This window comes from Colletotrichum scovillei, assembly GCF_011075155.1.
Source record: "Colletotrichum scovillei strain TJNH1 chromosome Unknown Contig00009, whole genome shotgun sequence".
Lineage (NCBI taxonomy): Eukaryota > Fungi > Ascomycota > Sordariomycetes > Glomerellales > Glomerellaceae > Colletotrichum > Colletotrichum scovillei.
In genome coordinates, this window is record NW_023336267.1 from 1,350,649 (window position 1) to 1,366,446 (window position 15,798).

The following is a 15,798-nucleotide window of genomic DNA, read 5'->3' on the forward strand; positions in this document are numbered from 1 at the left end:
TCTTGTGCCCATACAATACATTATGACAGGCTTATGATTTGGTCTAAGTTACTTTAGAAAGAAAAGTTCTCTCGCAGATTTCATAGACTTGACCCCTTCTCAAACATTTCCCGTCGCTTTGCTCAACGCAATCTGGCGAGAAACGAGTCGAATTGGTAGCGCATCATGACACAGGACACCACAGTGGATCTGCGGCCTCCAATGACTGATTCACAGGGCAATTCCCGCTAAGACGCTAACCCCAAACTGTGTCCGAGTCTCTGTTGCAGGCCATTTATAGATGCTGAGGAGCTCCCGCGATTTCGCAGGTGTTCCGAAACTTCAGTTTTCATAATCTCAAAATCTCATTCCGGCGCGGGGTCTCCGCATCTAAGAGCTTCAATAAGGGAACATTTCAGCGACAGCCACTGCTCACAGGAACTTCATCATGGCGGATAAAACAGATGGAAGCGCTACGGCTCGTAAGCCAGTGTTCTTTTTGTAAGCTCAATACCCAGTTAATTCCAAGAGCTGAGATGCTCAACGGCTAGGTGCATACTGACTCGCCGGGAAATAGCGACATCGACAACTGTCTGTACTCTAGAAGTCAGTCAACCAATAATTCCGCGCGCCAGAATTCTCGCCAGCTTAGATGGACTCACTAGCGTTCTTCTTTAGGTCACAAAATCCACAACCTCATGGCAAAGCTTATCGAGCAGTATTTTGAGACACACTTGTCACTGGGAGAGGAGGAAGCCTCCAGATTGACGAGAGAATACTACAAGACATACGGCCTCGCTATCGAAGGCTTAGTCCGCCACCATGAAATAGACCCATTGGATTTCAACGCAAAGGTGGATGACGCGTTGCCTCTCGACGACATCCTAAAGCCCGACGCAGACCTCCGAGCGCTGTTGGAGGATATCGACACCAGCAAGGTCAAACTTTGGCTTTTCACGAATGCCTACGTCAACCACGGAAAGCGGGTTGTGCGACTCCTCGGAATCGATGACCTATTTGATGGTCTGACGTACTGCGACTACGCCCAGTACCCCTTCGTCTGCAAACCAGCCAAGGAAATGTTCCGCAGGGCCATGGAACAGGCCGGGGTTGAAAATCCGGGAGATTGTTACTTTGTTGGTAAGCTCTTGACTCCCGAAAGCTTTGGCACGGTGGACGCACCACGGGTCTCGGTTCCTATATAGATGATTTGTACTAAAACCTGCAGATGATTCCTACGATAATTGCAAGAGCGCGAAAGAGCTCGGTTGGACAGCGGCCCATCTCGTCGAAGAAGGTTTGCCTATTCCCGAGACACAGGCTTCCCAGTACCAAATTCGTCATATAAGAGAGCTTCGTGACGTTTACCCTCAATTCTTCAAGTCCAGCGCTTTGAAGACTTAGATCGAGAAACAAAGATGATGCCTAATTAGGTCACATAGAAATGAAAAAGACTAGAATTTAGATAGATCAGAAAAGCCAAGAGCAAGACACGATTTCCCGACTCCATGTACCTTACTGATTGACGTCTTCCGTAACTACGAACTCCGCGCCGGGAAGAGAAGATCGCTCTTTAATGATGGGTAAACTCATATGATCTTTCCATTATGAGTTGATCTCAAGCAACGGCAGATAGCAGTGCCTCAATCTCAAGATTTACAATCTGAGAGATCGCAATGCGAAGTTTGTTCGGATGTTGACGGTTCTGCTTAACGTATCGTATCGCAATTCTTTTAGTTAAGTCGACCCATCTTCTTCTACAACGCCCCAGTGAGACATCGTGAAAATATTTCGGTAGTTCATAATGGAAGTGCTACCATGGACGTTGGACCGACAGTTCCCGGCTGTGTGATGATTAAGTTGAAGGACAACTCGGGACAGTGCAGTGTCAACCCCGATGTACATGGTGCTCTTCTCCGATTTGAATAATATCTGTTATGAATACGTAGCATTGATATGGCCTCGGCAACAGAACGTACGCTGCATGAAGACCTCATGATTCTATTGAACGTTTGACCACCAACCGCATACAGCGTGCATAAAGCGTCATTCACCGTTGTGCATAATTACCTCACCGTAACTGTACGGATATCCCTTGCATATCAGCAGAGGGGCTTTGTGGATCTCTCTGAGCTGGCAGATACACGCTTGGTCAGTTATACTCCACTTTGTTATTCGCATTTGCAACACTCAGTTAGTCACCTTGCCAGAGTGGTTAATGGGCTGGCCTGCTAGTTTGGGATTTGTATCCTGGAGAGTTGGTAGCCAGTGGCTTCGGTCGCGCAGGTTCGAATCCTGTGGGTGACGATATCTTCTTTTGCTTTTTCTGTATCAAATCGTGACCAACATTTTGCGCCGCTGTCAAGTACCCTCATAATATGAATGCACCGATTTCATCTTTTATTGACTCATGTCGCTTAGTGCGCTTGTGGCCTGTCCGAGCTGGGTTGAAGAGACGGTAATTACTAGATCTGCACGTAGACAACGTGTAATATGTGTTCGAGAAATGCAAATTGATGTAGGACATTGTGAATGAAGTCTGATTGGACCGACTTGCCAGCTTCATTGAGGGAGACTCAATCACAATCAAGCAAGCTGGGCCGGAGATCGATTGTTTTCCGCTGGAAGCAAGCGGACACTTGAGCCAATTGGACCCCTAAAGTGGCGCATCTCCTGCTGGGGTCCCCGGTCGTATCCCATGGCCCGTCACCTGTTGCCCGTGTTCTATTGCGCCATGCTTCCCGCCCACGCCGTTCAAAGTGCAGACCCTCCTAGCAGGACCATCTGACGTGTTAGGGTGCTCGCTGGTGCTGAAACGTTACCGTGATGGACATAAGGGAAGCCAAGTCCGTCGGTTCTCTTCGTTCTCGTCACCTCGTGGGCTCATTTACTTGTAGCGAGTCGAGGCGAACAAAAGCAAACTCCCTAAAACTACTGCGCAGTGCCTCAAACGGACCAATGCCATCATCTTTAGTACGGCTCCTTGCAAGAGATATACGAGCTTTTGTCATCCTCCAATTCACCAATGTTGTTTTTATTTATAAAGATCGACCCGATCAGCGTCTAGCACTTGGCCAAAGTTTGATTAGTGTCCTGCAGCTTCGCCCTGTGGCCCACCCCCTTTCCCCGATCATAGCATTTTCCCCCAGAATTTCCCGGCACCCGATGCCCCGGCATGTTACCTCCTCGCACGTTGAGGCGAAAGAAGTAACTTGTTGGTCGCGGCGGACGCCGTGGAAACGGCGGCGACTACCAATAATAGACCGAATAGGAACATTTCTAGAGTACTACCTTACTACTCACATCATGCACTAGCCCCAACTGCCCAGTCCTTTTACCCGTGCCATCGAGCATGCTCAAGACATAGCTTCGATGGCGACACGAGCCGCAGCGCCACCCGCTTGAGTCGGAGCCGTGCATTCGGCTGGCACGGGTGACCCGGGACCGCCCAAAGATGTCATGCCCAGGCGATTTTCGCCTACGGAGATATTCTTTGGGGATCCTGACGTCGCCTCGTACGAAAATAGACATGGAAAAATAAAGACGACAAGGGTCTCTCGTCACGTTCATTTGATGTTTGTGATGAAAATGCTTAAGAACATCAGACAAACCCCTCCTCAGCTGCTTCGTTCCCTTCTTATTACAGCCAGACATACTCTAAGCAACTTTACTTCCGATCTATCCAAACATCGCGGCTACCCTGTACAATCTGCCTAATCAACTAAACTTAATACAAACATCTACGCAATCTCTCAACATGCAGTTCCGCGCTTCTCTCGCTGCCGCCGCCGGCCTCTTCGCCATGGCCAACGCTCGCATCTACGGCATCGCCTTGCCCGAGACCGTCAAGGCCGGTGATGAGGTCCAGGCTATCATCGAGACTGAGAACTACATCCAGACTGTCGCGGACATCGCGATCGCCTTTGGAATCGCCCCCGAGGCCTCCGCCTACCCCGGAACTCTCGGCCAGAACGTCTTGGGCTCATTTTACCTTGGGCCTGGTGTGTTTTTTTCTTTTCGAGACAGCTACGCTGATACTTTGCCGCCGTTTCCTAACACATGATGTAGAAAAGTCCAATGTTCTCGACAACATCACCGAAACGGTCACGATCCCTGCTGGTCTCGCAGCTGGCAAGTACGTTGTATCTGCCGGCCTGTACAGCTTGTACGGCGCCTCTTCGTCCTCGACCCTATCCAACTACAACGTCACCATCACCGTCGGTGATGCGACTAGCGAGACCTACGTTGGTAGCCAACAGTAAATTCGATTGACCACGATCACGAGAGCATCTCATTGCATATAAACGGCGTTGGACTTTGATTTCCACTTTTTCAAGCTTGAAGGGGGGTTTCGTAGTGGGTTCGTAACCCAGATTCGAGCACATCTGAGCTGGGCAGCCCCATGTACTAGTGGTAACTTGACGTTTGCACATACATTCGGGGCTAGATTGTTCATGATCACAAATACATCCAAGACTACATGGCGATCTTGTGCCTCTACTACTAGAAACCCGCATAAGTTCAACCTTGAAGTTCCGACCCGTACTATTCCTACTTGCAAAAGAACATGACATATAGGGGGATGAAGTTAGGGCTGGGTCTAGGCAGGTACCCGCAGCACCACTCTAACCCAAGCCCTGTAGCCGCCGAAGCCCGTCTTACTGAAGACCTCGACTTATGGTTCTTGACACAAAACAGCTGAAAAGTAAACATGATGTCTTACCTAACAGGCACTGATTCACGTAAAATGACTGGAACACCTCGCCGCCAAGTACACCCCGCCTGCAGCTTTCATGGAGAGCGTGGACACCCTTTCATCATACATACAAGTGCGCGGGTCATGAGCAGTGACGTAGCGATACTGACTCATTGGGTCCTTCTTTGTGGAATGTTCAGTTGTGAAACCCTACAAGTTTACTCCTCTCGATGGCCGCAGGGATGATCAGGTTCATATGAAGGATGTGCAATTCGATATCTTTTGCGGTATGATCATCCACTGTCTAGGTTTGCCGTTTCTTCTTCTCGGAGAGCAGGATATAAAGTGCTTTTGAAAGCAACGTGTATCTGTGGCAGCTCTTGATAAGGTCTTTTGATGACACACATTGTTGACTCCCAGGCTGGGTTGCATAGCCCTCACCAACCTGCCAGTCATACCTTCAAAATCACGGGCATCGACATTACTAAGAGATCTTTGTAACTAATTGATGGTCGTTCGACTATCATGCCATACCTTAGCGAGAGAGATCGAAAATAAATCAGTTAAATACACCATCAGTTTACATACCCTCGCCAGTAGCGCAGCAGTCATTGGCTAGACTTTGCGAAATCATTATAAATGGTTACTCCCATGCGTCTAGAACCACGCTTCTCCGTCTGGATTAGTATCGAACCCAGCTACGATACCCCACTAAGGCGAGGTACCTTAGGTTAAATGTTTCCTTGACATCTGATCGTATCCCATGACTCCTCAGATATCGAATTCCCATCAAGATGAAACGTGCTGCTATCATACCAAGAAACAGGCACTAATTCGTTCTTCCTCGTTCAGCGCAAGGAACCTTTCTACTTCAGCAGTTGTTTGAATCACATAACTCCACTTAAGAGCCTAACCTTGCTTAATGCAAGGTCCCTTTCCTATTCTCTGTTACATTGGCTTGAATGCCCTGGCTACATTTCCCTAAGATTACAAAGGCTCGTGCGTGGTCTCTGCGCGTCTCATTTGTCCGAGCCAAAAAATTGCAGGTTGCACGATACTGACTGTATCTAAATAATACGTGTGTGAACAAATGCCAACAGAATCCCGTTGCGGATTTGAGATTGCCGGTTCAAGACCTAACCAACGAGATCGACCCGAAATTCAATATGCATTCTGTGATAGGTTTTCCGGCCGGAATTTCTCTGTCTTTCAGCCGATATCTCTCTGGCGTATGGCAAACCCTATGCACAGAGGCTATACCACATGTCGACTGGCCTTGTCTTTCAAATCCAAGGTTAAAGCGCTGAGCACTCGAGGGCTCAACTTTTCGTCTTATCATCAGATATTACTTTTGATAGAACATGATTGTCGTCACAATCGGCACCATATTCTCTCTGCCTTCGTTAGAAGGTTAGAGAGGATTCAGTCCCAGATAGCATGCTAACATTGATCTGACCGAGGTTGGGTGATAACTTGTGCTCCCGGCCGATCACGCAGGCTGGAATCACATGATGAAGGGTCAGCTAAAGACGGTGCTGATCGTCGGAGTTGAATTACCCCGTGAAGGTGTCTGTTCAATCCTCTGTGTCAGCGGTCATGTCAAATAACACGACCGTAACGTGGGGAGCGCTGTGGCTTGGAACGACTTCACCATCGTGCATCACCGGATCGGAGAAAGTCAGTGCGAATAGCAGGATGCCTCCTCTACCATCCTACGTTGGCAGTGTCTTGTGGAGGTCACATGTAGACAGTACCTATTCTTGAACGGCTGAAGCAGGCTGAGATACCGTTACGAATTTCCGATATGGCGTTTCATGGCGATTCTCCATCCCAGATGAGGTAGTCTACCACAATGATTTCTACCTCAAGAGGACTCGACCGCATCGGGTGAGTGAATCAATGCGTCTACGTTGAGTGCTCCTCGCTGATTTGGGGTAAATCCCCGCGAAAAATCCATTGGAATCCTTCCTTAGTCCCCAAAACGAGTGGTCACTTCTCACTTTCTCGATCGATCGTGGATAGATGCTTATTCTCTTGCTCTGTCACACAAGCGCCGGGAAGGTTGCATTGACCTTCCTGGTCGCCGCTGTCACTTTACGGGAATTTTTACTTGGGCATGAAGACTGGACCCAAGCTCCATTCCTATGCTCATGTTATTGGTCAATCTTCCCACTTTCCGTGGCTGATATTGCGCACGCCCCGATCAACTAAATTGAGACGAACCCATCCCTACCGAGTTGCAAGTTTGTATGAGTCGGACCGAGGTCTGATCCCAGAAATCCAGGGACTCCAGTGCTGGGATAGGGCACATGTTGAAGACGGAAAACGCTGGCCGGATCCTGCTCCGTCGAGTCGAACTTTCAAATCATCTTTAACTTTCACATCTTCTTTTAATTCCAGAGTGTGCCAAAAGAAGAGGGTTTCTAACTAGCCTAGAGAGGAAGCTATGAAGCTTGGGCGCTGCGGGACGGAAGTGTTTACCAGCCCGAATCCTTCGCCAGCCAACAAACAATTCTTCAACGCTCGAGCCCCATCATCGTGTCGTCATGTAGCACTCGATGGTCTGGCCACAGGGCCACATCCATGTGTGCAGGGTTACATCGCATCCTCCGCGTCACCATTCATCTCACGGCCATCTGGCTGAGAGCCTGAGAGGGAGAGGACGCTCGGGCTCTGGCGGATGATTGAGATTGCAGCAGATATCGCGACAATCACCGCGGTAGGCAACTCTGGAGGTATAGACGACGGCTGATATTGACACAAGAGAAGCCGAATGGCACGTCATTTCCGGTACCCGAGCAAAATAACCGTCCCGGAACGCCATCTTACGGAGCAAACATGCTTCATCTCTACGCAGGTGGATCAAAACGTTGCCGTGCATAAGTGCATAGAATTTACAGAGAGAGTCTCTTGGCGGACATTCTGATTGACCCGGATTGAATTGTTTGCGAGTTGAAGACCAACACTAGATCGGCGATCCTACGTACGGTCGCAGCAAACATGTCCTGCGATGCTCGGAAAGTAACAATCGCAACACAAACTTTGCCAAATCGCGAATCACGCAGATCTACATTGTCGATACTGTAACAATGCCAAGCGCCGTTGAATCTGGCGTGATCTGGTCACATTTATTGTCTGCTAGCAAGCCTAGTTTTCGTGTTGATAGGAGTTGAACCGGCTATCGATGGCAGGTTTCCACCTCGGGTATCGGTGATCTCCTGATCCCTGTTGAACAACACGAGGTGATGTGCACGTTGACGCCCATCTCCGACGAACCCCACAATCTCCGGGTTCCTGACATGAAGGGACTCAACCGTCGAGTTGTCAACAACGATGCCGACGCCCCATTGGGCTAGGGAAGAAGGACGAAATCTAGGCCTCAAGAACGGCCTGATAATTAGCGCAAAGGGAGCACCGAACCCTGAGCAGCAAACACAGCCTCGGATGGTGGGGATCCCACGTTCAACAGGAGGTTTTTTTCTTCATGCAAGAACGTCTCGATGCTAGAGCAGCCGGACTCGAAAATCGGGGACGGGACCAGGTTCCGGAGACAAATGTCACCCTGTTTTGCAAGCTACACCCAGCCAAACACCCACCAAGCCGCGGTCCAAGCACAAGCTAACGAGGTACCTGGACCACGGATTTCTGCCCTGTCGTCCAATCTTGCGCTCAATTCAGTCATTCGCTATCACCAAGGCTCCTCTGCCATAGTAGTTCGAGGAGGGTGAAAACAGGTTTCAATGGGTCCAACCCCTCTCTCCAGGGCGAGCATTCCCCTGCTTGACGCCAAGTGCCGGAAATGTGGTTTGGGACGAGACTGCTCAAGCGTGCATGGTAGGATGGAGATATCAAATTCTTGCCGGGGCCTGGGTTGCGCGGGTTGGCTCCGTGGCAAGTTGGAGCTGGTTCAAGAAAACGCCAAACGCCCTCTTTGTGTTCCTCTCGGAAAGTCTTTCTTTTTCCTCCTTTTTTCTGAAAACGTCCACTCACATGGCGGCGAGTTGAGACATTCGCGTGCCATCCGAACAAGGAAGGTTTTGCTCTCGCTACTAGTGAAAAAAGTATTGTCCTCCTTTGATTAAGCGACATTCTTATTTTTGCGCCACAGAGCAGTCTTTCACTAAGCCATGGCGCCTGGCTATGACGTCGGTCATGACGGTCCGCCTTACTCTCGCACCGGGAATGGAAACGCTGCAAAGTCAGTTCCCACAGGGCCGATCGACGACGAGCTCTTTACGCGGGTCCTGCCACGGGTAGACACCACTGCCATCGAGACGGCGCGCATTGCCATTGGCCAAGAGTCTGAAGACAGCGATGAAGAACATTCACGACCTCAGTTCCGGCGGTCTCTTTCGGAGTCTAGTCTGATGCTAGGAGGAACCGGAAAGGACTCCGATGGACCACGGGATACGGCCTTAGGAAGACAAGAAAGAAATGGGATGACGGGGGCAAATGGAAAATCTCATTCAGCGAGAGACAGCACAGAACTCAGTCGCCCTTCCCGTCCTCTATCTCGGACAGACATCGTATCCCGGGATTACTCACCACCACGGCGGCTTTACACAAAGTCTGACAGGGACACAGTAGCTGTGCCTCCACGCCAGTCTTCTCGTCCCGATCGAGCTAGCATTGATAGCCCCGAACGAGTGCTCAAGCGACACGATTACAACACGCCGCAGCGACCCCCGCGCGCCGAGGAGATCGAGGCCGCAAAGAGACTCTTGGCACAAGTCGCAGAAGAAGAGGAACTCTCCCACCAGAGCATGGTGCGATCCTCCAGCGCTGTCCGATCAGCAACACCTCCCCCGATAGGAGGCCGACGACCACACAGGATCATCTACGACGACTCTGAGGAGGAAGAGGACCAGCACCAAGACCCCGTCGACGAGGAAGAAGACCACGCATACCATGACTACCGCAATGAGACGCGCCATGGGCACCGAAGCATAGCAACGACCCCCGTCACTGCCATCCACGTACCTACGGAAGATTCCCGACCGCCGCCGGCGCAAAGTCGCCAGACTCGCGGCCGACCGACCACCTCGAGAGCCTCGTCGCGTCAATCATCGCAGCCGCCTCCCCGATCTCGAGCAGCCGAAGCCCTCGCCGCACACAAGAGAGAGCTCAGGACGCCGGTGCTTGATCATCATCGCTTGTACCTGGACGCCGAACCTCCACCAATCAGCCAGAGACGCCCGCATCAGACATCGCGCGCCGCTCGAAGGCAGACGTACAATAAGCAGCAGCACTCCGACATGGAAGAGGAGGCACTAGACTACAGCGTGAAGAATGGCCTCGGGGGCTCGACCCTGACGTCAGATTATCGACCGCCAACGGCGGCACGAAGGGCAATGAGCGATGATTCTATTTCGGTTTCGAGACAGTCAATCTCGAAGCAAAGTATCACAAGCAACGGATCGTCGAACCGTACTGTTGATTTCTTCGGACCTGGTATTTTCCAGGTCGTCTTGCATAATCCGACGACTGTGCACCAACTGCTGAAGTTTAGCGAAGCTCGATTCTGCAGCGAAAGTGTCGAATTTCTCAAAAAGGTGAGAGGCTAATACATCAGTGCAGTATCTTTAAGCATTGTCACTAACAGCACCTTCACATCATAGGTCGAGCAATACCAAACAGTTCTCAATGACTTAGCAGGGATTATGACGAGCATACACAAGGACTTCCTTGCCGACGACTCGTCAAAGCAGATCAATGTCAATGGGGAACTAAGAAAGTCCGTCCATGGCGACATGAAGTCGTTGGTTACGAAGACGCTTCCGTCCATGGAAACACTGTTTACGGATCTTCAAGAGAGCGTTGAACAGGATGTCTTCCTAGATATCTATCCTCGATTTGTGCGCTACCAGATGGCACTGAGCGCAACGAGAGCCTTGGCTACCAACCGACATAGCTATCAAGGACTCGGTGATTGTTTTTGCTTGACGAATCCTGGGTAACTTGACACCTTGCCATTGACTCTCTTTATTTCGCACGCATGCTAACTCCGGGGTAAAGTCTTGCAGATAACCCAATTGTCTTTGCTTCAGATGGATTCATTAAAGTCACTGGCTATACTAGACCCGAAATCATTCCGCGAAACTGTAGATTCCTCCAGGGTGCGCACACCGATCGCGTTCCCGTCCGACGATTAAAGAACGCGATCGACGAGCGAAAGGAGTCAGTTGAACTCATCCTGAACTACAAGAAGAACGGAGATCCTTTCTGGAACTTGCTCTATGTCGGTAAGTATATGTCAACTCGACTGAGAAAGACGGCGATCCTACCCTAGCATCATACTATAGGCACTCGAACGAGCACACATACATCTCTATGTCAAGTGTTCTTACGGCTAACATGATTCCCCTACACAGCTCCCCTATACAACGAAGCCGGGAAACTAGCCTTCTTCATCGGCGGCCAGATCAATTGCTCAACGACAATTCATAGCAATGCGGATGTGATGAGAGTTCTGTCGACATCTACCAATGATGACGTTCAAACCCAGGATACCAAGGTGCCGCCGGCACCATTGCATCGCGCAGGTTCTCAACCTTCGGCTCGAAAAGCATTCCTGAAAGCCCTCGGGATGAAGGTCAGCGATGACCATGTGCCCAACGGGATCGCCGCCGATCCGGGCATGGAGAGCAAGTTGTTGCACAAGCTAGAAGGACGCGACTTGAGCGCACAGATGAAGGAGTTTTACACTGCCTATTCGAAGGTGACTTACTCTCACCCCACCGAGCTTGCTATCCTCTAGCAGCGAACCACCCTTACTAACATGAACGTCTCAGTACCTAATTGTCAGCTACGACTCCTTCATAATCAAATTCTACTCTGAAGGTGTCCTGGAGATGCTGCACCCGGCGAACAACACCGTCGGCCTGGTCGCGGGCCAGGAGGTCTTCCGATTCCTCAAGCAGAACATGGTCAACCACCAGTCCGACTACAAGACGCGCGTACGGAACGCCCTTCGCACCGGAGCGCCCATCAGTGTCGAGGTCCGTCTACAGACTCGAAGGAGCGCGCTGTTCCGCGGCGACGAGAGGTTCGTCACGCACTGGACGCCTTTGAAGGATGAGAAGTCTCAGGTGCACTGGGCTGTCGTCACTTTGGCGCCCGCGATCGAGTAATGATTCATTGGCGGGGGTGGAAAACAGACCTGATGAAGTCGTGCTCTCGGACAGCGCTCATTAATCTTGTCAGCATTACGAGTAAATACCCTTCCTTCCTCTGAGCTAAGGTCAGAGAAACATACTTGTGCCAAAGTTTGGCTGCCTAGTCCCATTTATAGACTGCGTCTCGAAGCGAATTAAGTTCCCACATCCAAGTTTTGATTGACATAGCCCTTAACGTTGCAGTGTCCAGTCTGTACCTGAGGTCAGGCTGGCGAATCATATGGATTCCGTGACGTCCCGGCGCAAATTGACACAATTAAACTCACGAATACTGGCTTCTTTTAATGCTAGGCGGAAAGTGCTGGGACAGACTGACGCGGCCTCGGACCAATGATGGCCTGCACTTGGCGGAAATGATCTCTTAATGAAGACTACAACTGCGATGATGGGAAAGCCAGTGGTAGATTGAGTTCACGGACCAAAGCTAAATGCGCCTCTTAATATGGAGCTATCCGCGTATCTACACGTATGTATCCCGAACATGAGTCAGAGAGCGCATTGTCTGCGGGAGGGTAGTAAGATTGTAAGAGCTATTATATTAGTTGACCCTCACCAAAGAAGTAAGTGAAGTGCCTGGACTCAAGGCAGAAGTATGAAGCTTGGGGACCTTGAACACATCAGATCTCTTGAGGCCACAGAGCCATGATGTGGTCCTTGGAAGTCTCTCTTTTGTGCCTCTTCGTTGGCTCACTGCCGAAAGCCACGGTCTTCAATGTCGATGGAAGACTATCTCAGAAACCATGAACTCGACTGTCTGTCGTAAGTGCACGACGTGATCTGTTGGACAATGACGGGCGTCGCTTCTTATCTCCGTCCCGGACTTCGGATCCGCTTCAGGCAGAAATTCGAGCTGACTACGGCGCGAGTCATTGCTGTGATGACCTGAATCTCACGATGGTAGTACAACAAAATCAACCCGCGGATGGGCATGGTGCCAAGCCTTCGGCCGATGGTTGGTGCGACTAGGTAATTAGACAGCTCGCGACAACTGACGAACTGGTCAGGGTGATGTCCAATGTACTTGGGATTATAGGAATGCAATGTATCCGAAGCGAACGAGGCTTGTCGAGTTTATCATTTCGAGCTAGCTCTGTATACGAAAACGAGGCGAAGGCTTGGTGTTGAGTAAGTAGTCAATTTGTATCTAAGAAGCTTTAAGCTATGATGCCGACCAATCTGTTCCGGGAGGTCGTCTTATAGTGATGTCCAGGCCGTTGAATTATGCGGTAGAATTGATAACTATCCCCCAGTATCTCTAGGTATTTGTACTGCTTGTGAGCCCCTTCGCATCTGGACAGGTAGCCAACGAGCTATCTCCATCAGCTGCTCGACATCACGCTCATTAGTAGGCTTCTAACGGAACTACATTGCCATTCTTTTATAAGTCAGTACATCACCAAAGAAGCCTCCATGATACAAAGACTGACACCAAAAACGAACAGATCAAACCCCACAGTCTCTACAACAATGCAAATTTCTGCCTCCCTCTCTTTTCTTGCCATCCTCGGCATGGTCAGCGCCGCAGCGGAGTGCCCTCGCAGCGGAGGCGGTGACGGACCCTACCTGCACAACAAGTACCGCGTGGCGCCGACAAGAGTCGGGCAGACGAACACCTACGACTGGGCCGGTACAACTATCTCCGTCAAAATGCAGAAGAGCAGGGACTCTTGCGATCCGGAAGGCGACTGCGACGACGCCATTACTTACAACTTCAAGAACAGAGGCACCAAGTCGGTCCGTGTCCGTATCGAGGAGAGCTATAACGATTTCATGGGACTCGTTCTCGCTCCTGGAGCTGACTGCGATTTGAACCGCTACTTCACCCGCGGGGCTGGACCTTACCAGATTTCTTTCGCAAATTAGATTTGACGTATTCTAAGCCAATATACTTCTATAGACATGTCTCTTTGGGTCGAGGGGAATGATTGGATATACGTTTGATTAAGTTCGCAAGACCTTTCATCTTCTTGGGACTTCTCAGCCGGGGGTCATTCGAGTCCTGGCATCAGGAATATCTCCGAGATTTTATCACGCAGAGCAGCAGCCATGTATTCATATACTCTGAGTCCTTGAAAGGCATCTTGACACTTGATGATTTAGTGAGACGGAAGTACGATGCGTCATATGATGCCCCTACTACATTGACTGTAGCGCTGCTCAGGCCCATGTGCAGTCACCGAGTATAAATAACTGTTCACAAATTCGTCTCAAGGACTTGGACCGAGAAGTTCGTGAAGTGAGGTTAATAGCTAGTAGGTATTACGCTGAACTTACGCAGAAAGCCAATAACACGGGGTTTGGCTGGTGACTTTTGACATCTCTGGGCTAGTCACGACGTGCTAGGAGAGTCGTGTCACTTGTAGCTCTATGAACAATATGATACTCGCAGCTCATCGCTGATAAAGGAAGCTTCCATCTTCTAAAGGGGCTTGGTCTGTTTCTCATTTCTAGCCGATGGCAGGCTTCCGTGTGTTTCCCCCTTACTCATTTCAGTTTTACTCATGAGTAATTTATCCCGCCGCAACGTGTCCTCCGTCTCTCAGTGTTTTCTTCTACTTCTGTTCAGAACCGGAAAAGTCAGTGGTACAGAAAGTGCTGGAGGCAAGTTTAGTTCATCCCGAATGCACAACTAGGAGGGTACTGGGAGACGGCCAATTTACCCCGGAAGTACAATTGCATTTGTTCAGGCGGAGATCCTACATTCTACTTACGGTTTGCAGCTGGTAAATATTGGAGGAGATGCGCAATCAACGAGAGAGCCGGTAGATACGGGCCACAAGAGTAAACTTTTACCAAAATCCAGATTCTCGCCGCACTAAGATTTGAGAACACATCAGCAATTGACATCAACTTACCTATGAGAGCTAAACTCATCAAGTTCATATCATTCGCATATGATGAAGTGTGTTGCTATGTTTCGCGAGGCCTAGTAGCGGAGTTCTGTCATTCTCTGGGAAACAAGAGGGAAGAACGAAGGATGGCTGCCTTTACAATTCCTCCTTCTTCCGATCCTACATTCTATGGCTACCTTGACTCTCATGTCAGGCAGCTCATGAAGACTTGAGAAAGATTGAATGCCGGAAATTATGTGCAAATGACAATTCACTTTAGGCATGATGAAGAGGGGTTTTGCGGTAGTTTGATGCCGACGGGACTTGGAGTCTGCGTGGTGGGTGTCATTGTGCTTCCATTGCCAATTGCCATTGCGGATCGCAACACAGTTGAGTCAATGTCATGATGGCACTGTCGATATCGGTTGGATCGTCTCCAATGCTGCTTTCTGACCGCAGTCGACTTTGGGAATTGATATCGAATTGCTGAATGCCCTATGATCCAAACATTCCGGTTCCCTCGGCCACCGTGACTCGAATTTTGCGGGGTCTGTCTAAACCCGGTCGGTCGGAGCATATCACAGCCACTGTCGATAGAGTCGCGTCCCTCTCCACTCGACGTCATGCGATCATTCTATTGGCGCGTTGACCTGCTGGATTCGGTTAGTGGATGGCCAACGACAGCTGCAGGCTTCTTCAGCTACGGCACATCATCTGATTTTTCTTGGATATGGACAAGGAAATAACCTTAAACTCTTATTTGTGAAGAAACAGAAATGTTTCAATGATGCCTACTGGCTTTCTATCTGGTCATGTTTGATGGTGTTGTAGTGCTGAAATCTTATGTTCTTGATACTTGAGGAACTTCGGGTGCCACGAAGTAACACGAGGGTAGTTCGTACCATTGAGAGAACCCATTCCATCAAGACTATCGACCATGGACCGCTAGAGATTCTTAGTTCCAAATCCGGTAGTATGCCTCGTTGCCCCTAACGGCTCTCCATTGCATGCCGCCAAGAGCTCAGCATCTCGCTTACGGAACCGCAACGTCGTGGTGAATGTGGACAGACCCTGGCCTAGATAGTCATTCATTGAACTGGACTACGGCATCTGATAT

At 50.0% G+C, this 15,798-nt stretch overlaps 4 protein-coding genes across 4 annotated transcripts; all 4 read left to right on the plus strand.

Moving 5' to 3' along the window:
- Nucleotides 1-330: 330 nt before the first annotated feature.
- HER10_EVM0012162 (pyrimidine 5'-nucleotidase) lies at nucleotides 331-1,470 on the plus strand. The gene is made up of 4 exons (XM_035481563.1): nucleotides 331-480; nucleotides 557-585; nucleotides 658-1,119; nucleotides 1,208-1,470. The coding sequence occupies exons 1-4, from the start codon at nucleotides 428-430 to the stop codon at nucleotides 1,381-1,383; spliced, it is 720 nt and encodes a 239-aa protein (XP_035330184.1). The 5' UTR covers nucleotides 331-427; the 3' UTR covers nucleotides 1,384-1,470.
- A 1,409-nt stretch (nucleotides 1,471-2,879) lies between these two features.
- Nucleotides 2,880-4,464, plus strand: HER10_EVM0002210 (uncharacterized protein). Its single transcript, XM_035471931.1, has 2 exons — nucleotides 2,880-3,980; nucleotides 4,048-4,464. The coding sequence occupies exons 1-2, from the start codon at nucleotides 3,737-3,739 to the stop codon at nucleotides 4,239-4,241; spliced, it is 438 nt and encodes a 145-aa protein (XP_035328959.1). The 5' UTR covers nucleotides 2,880-3,736; the 3' UTR covers nucleotides 4,242-4,464.
- Nucleotides 4,465-8,102: 3,638 nt separating this feature from the next.
- Nucleotides 8,103-12,836, plus strand: HER10_EVM0008176 (Aureochrome1). Its single transcript, XM_035477708.1, has 5 exons — nucleotides 8,103-10,227; nucleotides 10,294-10,628; nucleotides 10,691-10,917; nucleotides 11,047-11,393; nucleotides 11,467-12,836. Exons 1-5 carry the CDS (start codon nucleotides 8,803-8,805, stop codon nucleotides 11,803-11,805), a joined length of 2,673 nt encoding a protein of 890 aa, XP_035329707.1. The 5' UTR covers nucleotides 8,103-8,802; the 3' UTR covers nucleotides 11,806-12,836.
- Nucleotides 12,837-13,317: 481 nt separating this feature from the next.
- On the plus strand, nucleotides 13,318-13,713 carry HER10_EVM0005682 (uncharacterized protein; the record flags this gene model as incomplete). The annotated part of the gene is made up of 1 exon (XM_035475288.1): nucleotides 13,318-13,713. The coding sequence occupies one exon, from the start codon at nucleotides 13,318-13,320 to the stop codon at nucleotides 13,711-13,713; it is 396 nt and encodes a 131-aa protein (XP_035329376.1).
- Nucleotides 13,714-15,798: the final 2,085 nt, after the last annotated feature.

Excerpts from the sequence above, each read along its gene's own strand:
- HER10_EVM0012162 (XM_035481563.1), top strand. The coding sequence starts at position 428 with ATGGCGGATAAAACAGATGGAAGCGCTACGGCTCGTAAGCCAGTGTTC. Across the intron at positions 481-556 it reads CGTAAGCCAGTGTTCTTTTT|CGACATCGACAACTGTCTGT; the intron begins GTAAGCTCAATA and ends GCCGGGAAATAG. Across the intron at positions 586-657 it reads CAACTGTCTGTACTCTAGAA|GTCACAAAATCCACAACCTC; the intron begins GTCAGTCAACCA and ends GTTCTTCTTTAG.
- HER10_EVM0008176 (XM_035477708.1), top strand. The coding sequence starts at position 8,803 with ATGGCGCCTGGCTATGACGTCGGTCATGACGGTCCGCCTTACTCTCGC. Across the intron at positions 10,228-10,293 it reads GTGTCGAATTTCTCAAAAAG|GTCGAGCAATACCAAACAGT; the intron begins GTGAGAGGCTAA and ends TTCACATCATAG. Across the intron at positions 10,918-11,046 it reads CTGGAACTTGCTCTATGTCG|CTCCCCTATACAACGAAGCC; the intron begins GTAAGTATATGT and ends TCCCCTACACAG.
- HER10_EVM0002210 (XM_035471931.1), top strand. The coding sequence starts at position 3,737 with ATGCAGTTCCGCGCTTCTCTCGCTGCCGCCGCCGGCCTCTTCGCCATG. Across the intron at positions 3,981-4,047 it reads CTCATTTTACCTTGGGCCTG|AAAAGTCCAATGTTCTCGAC; the intron begins GTGTGTTTTTTT and ends CACATGATGTAG.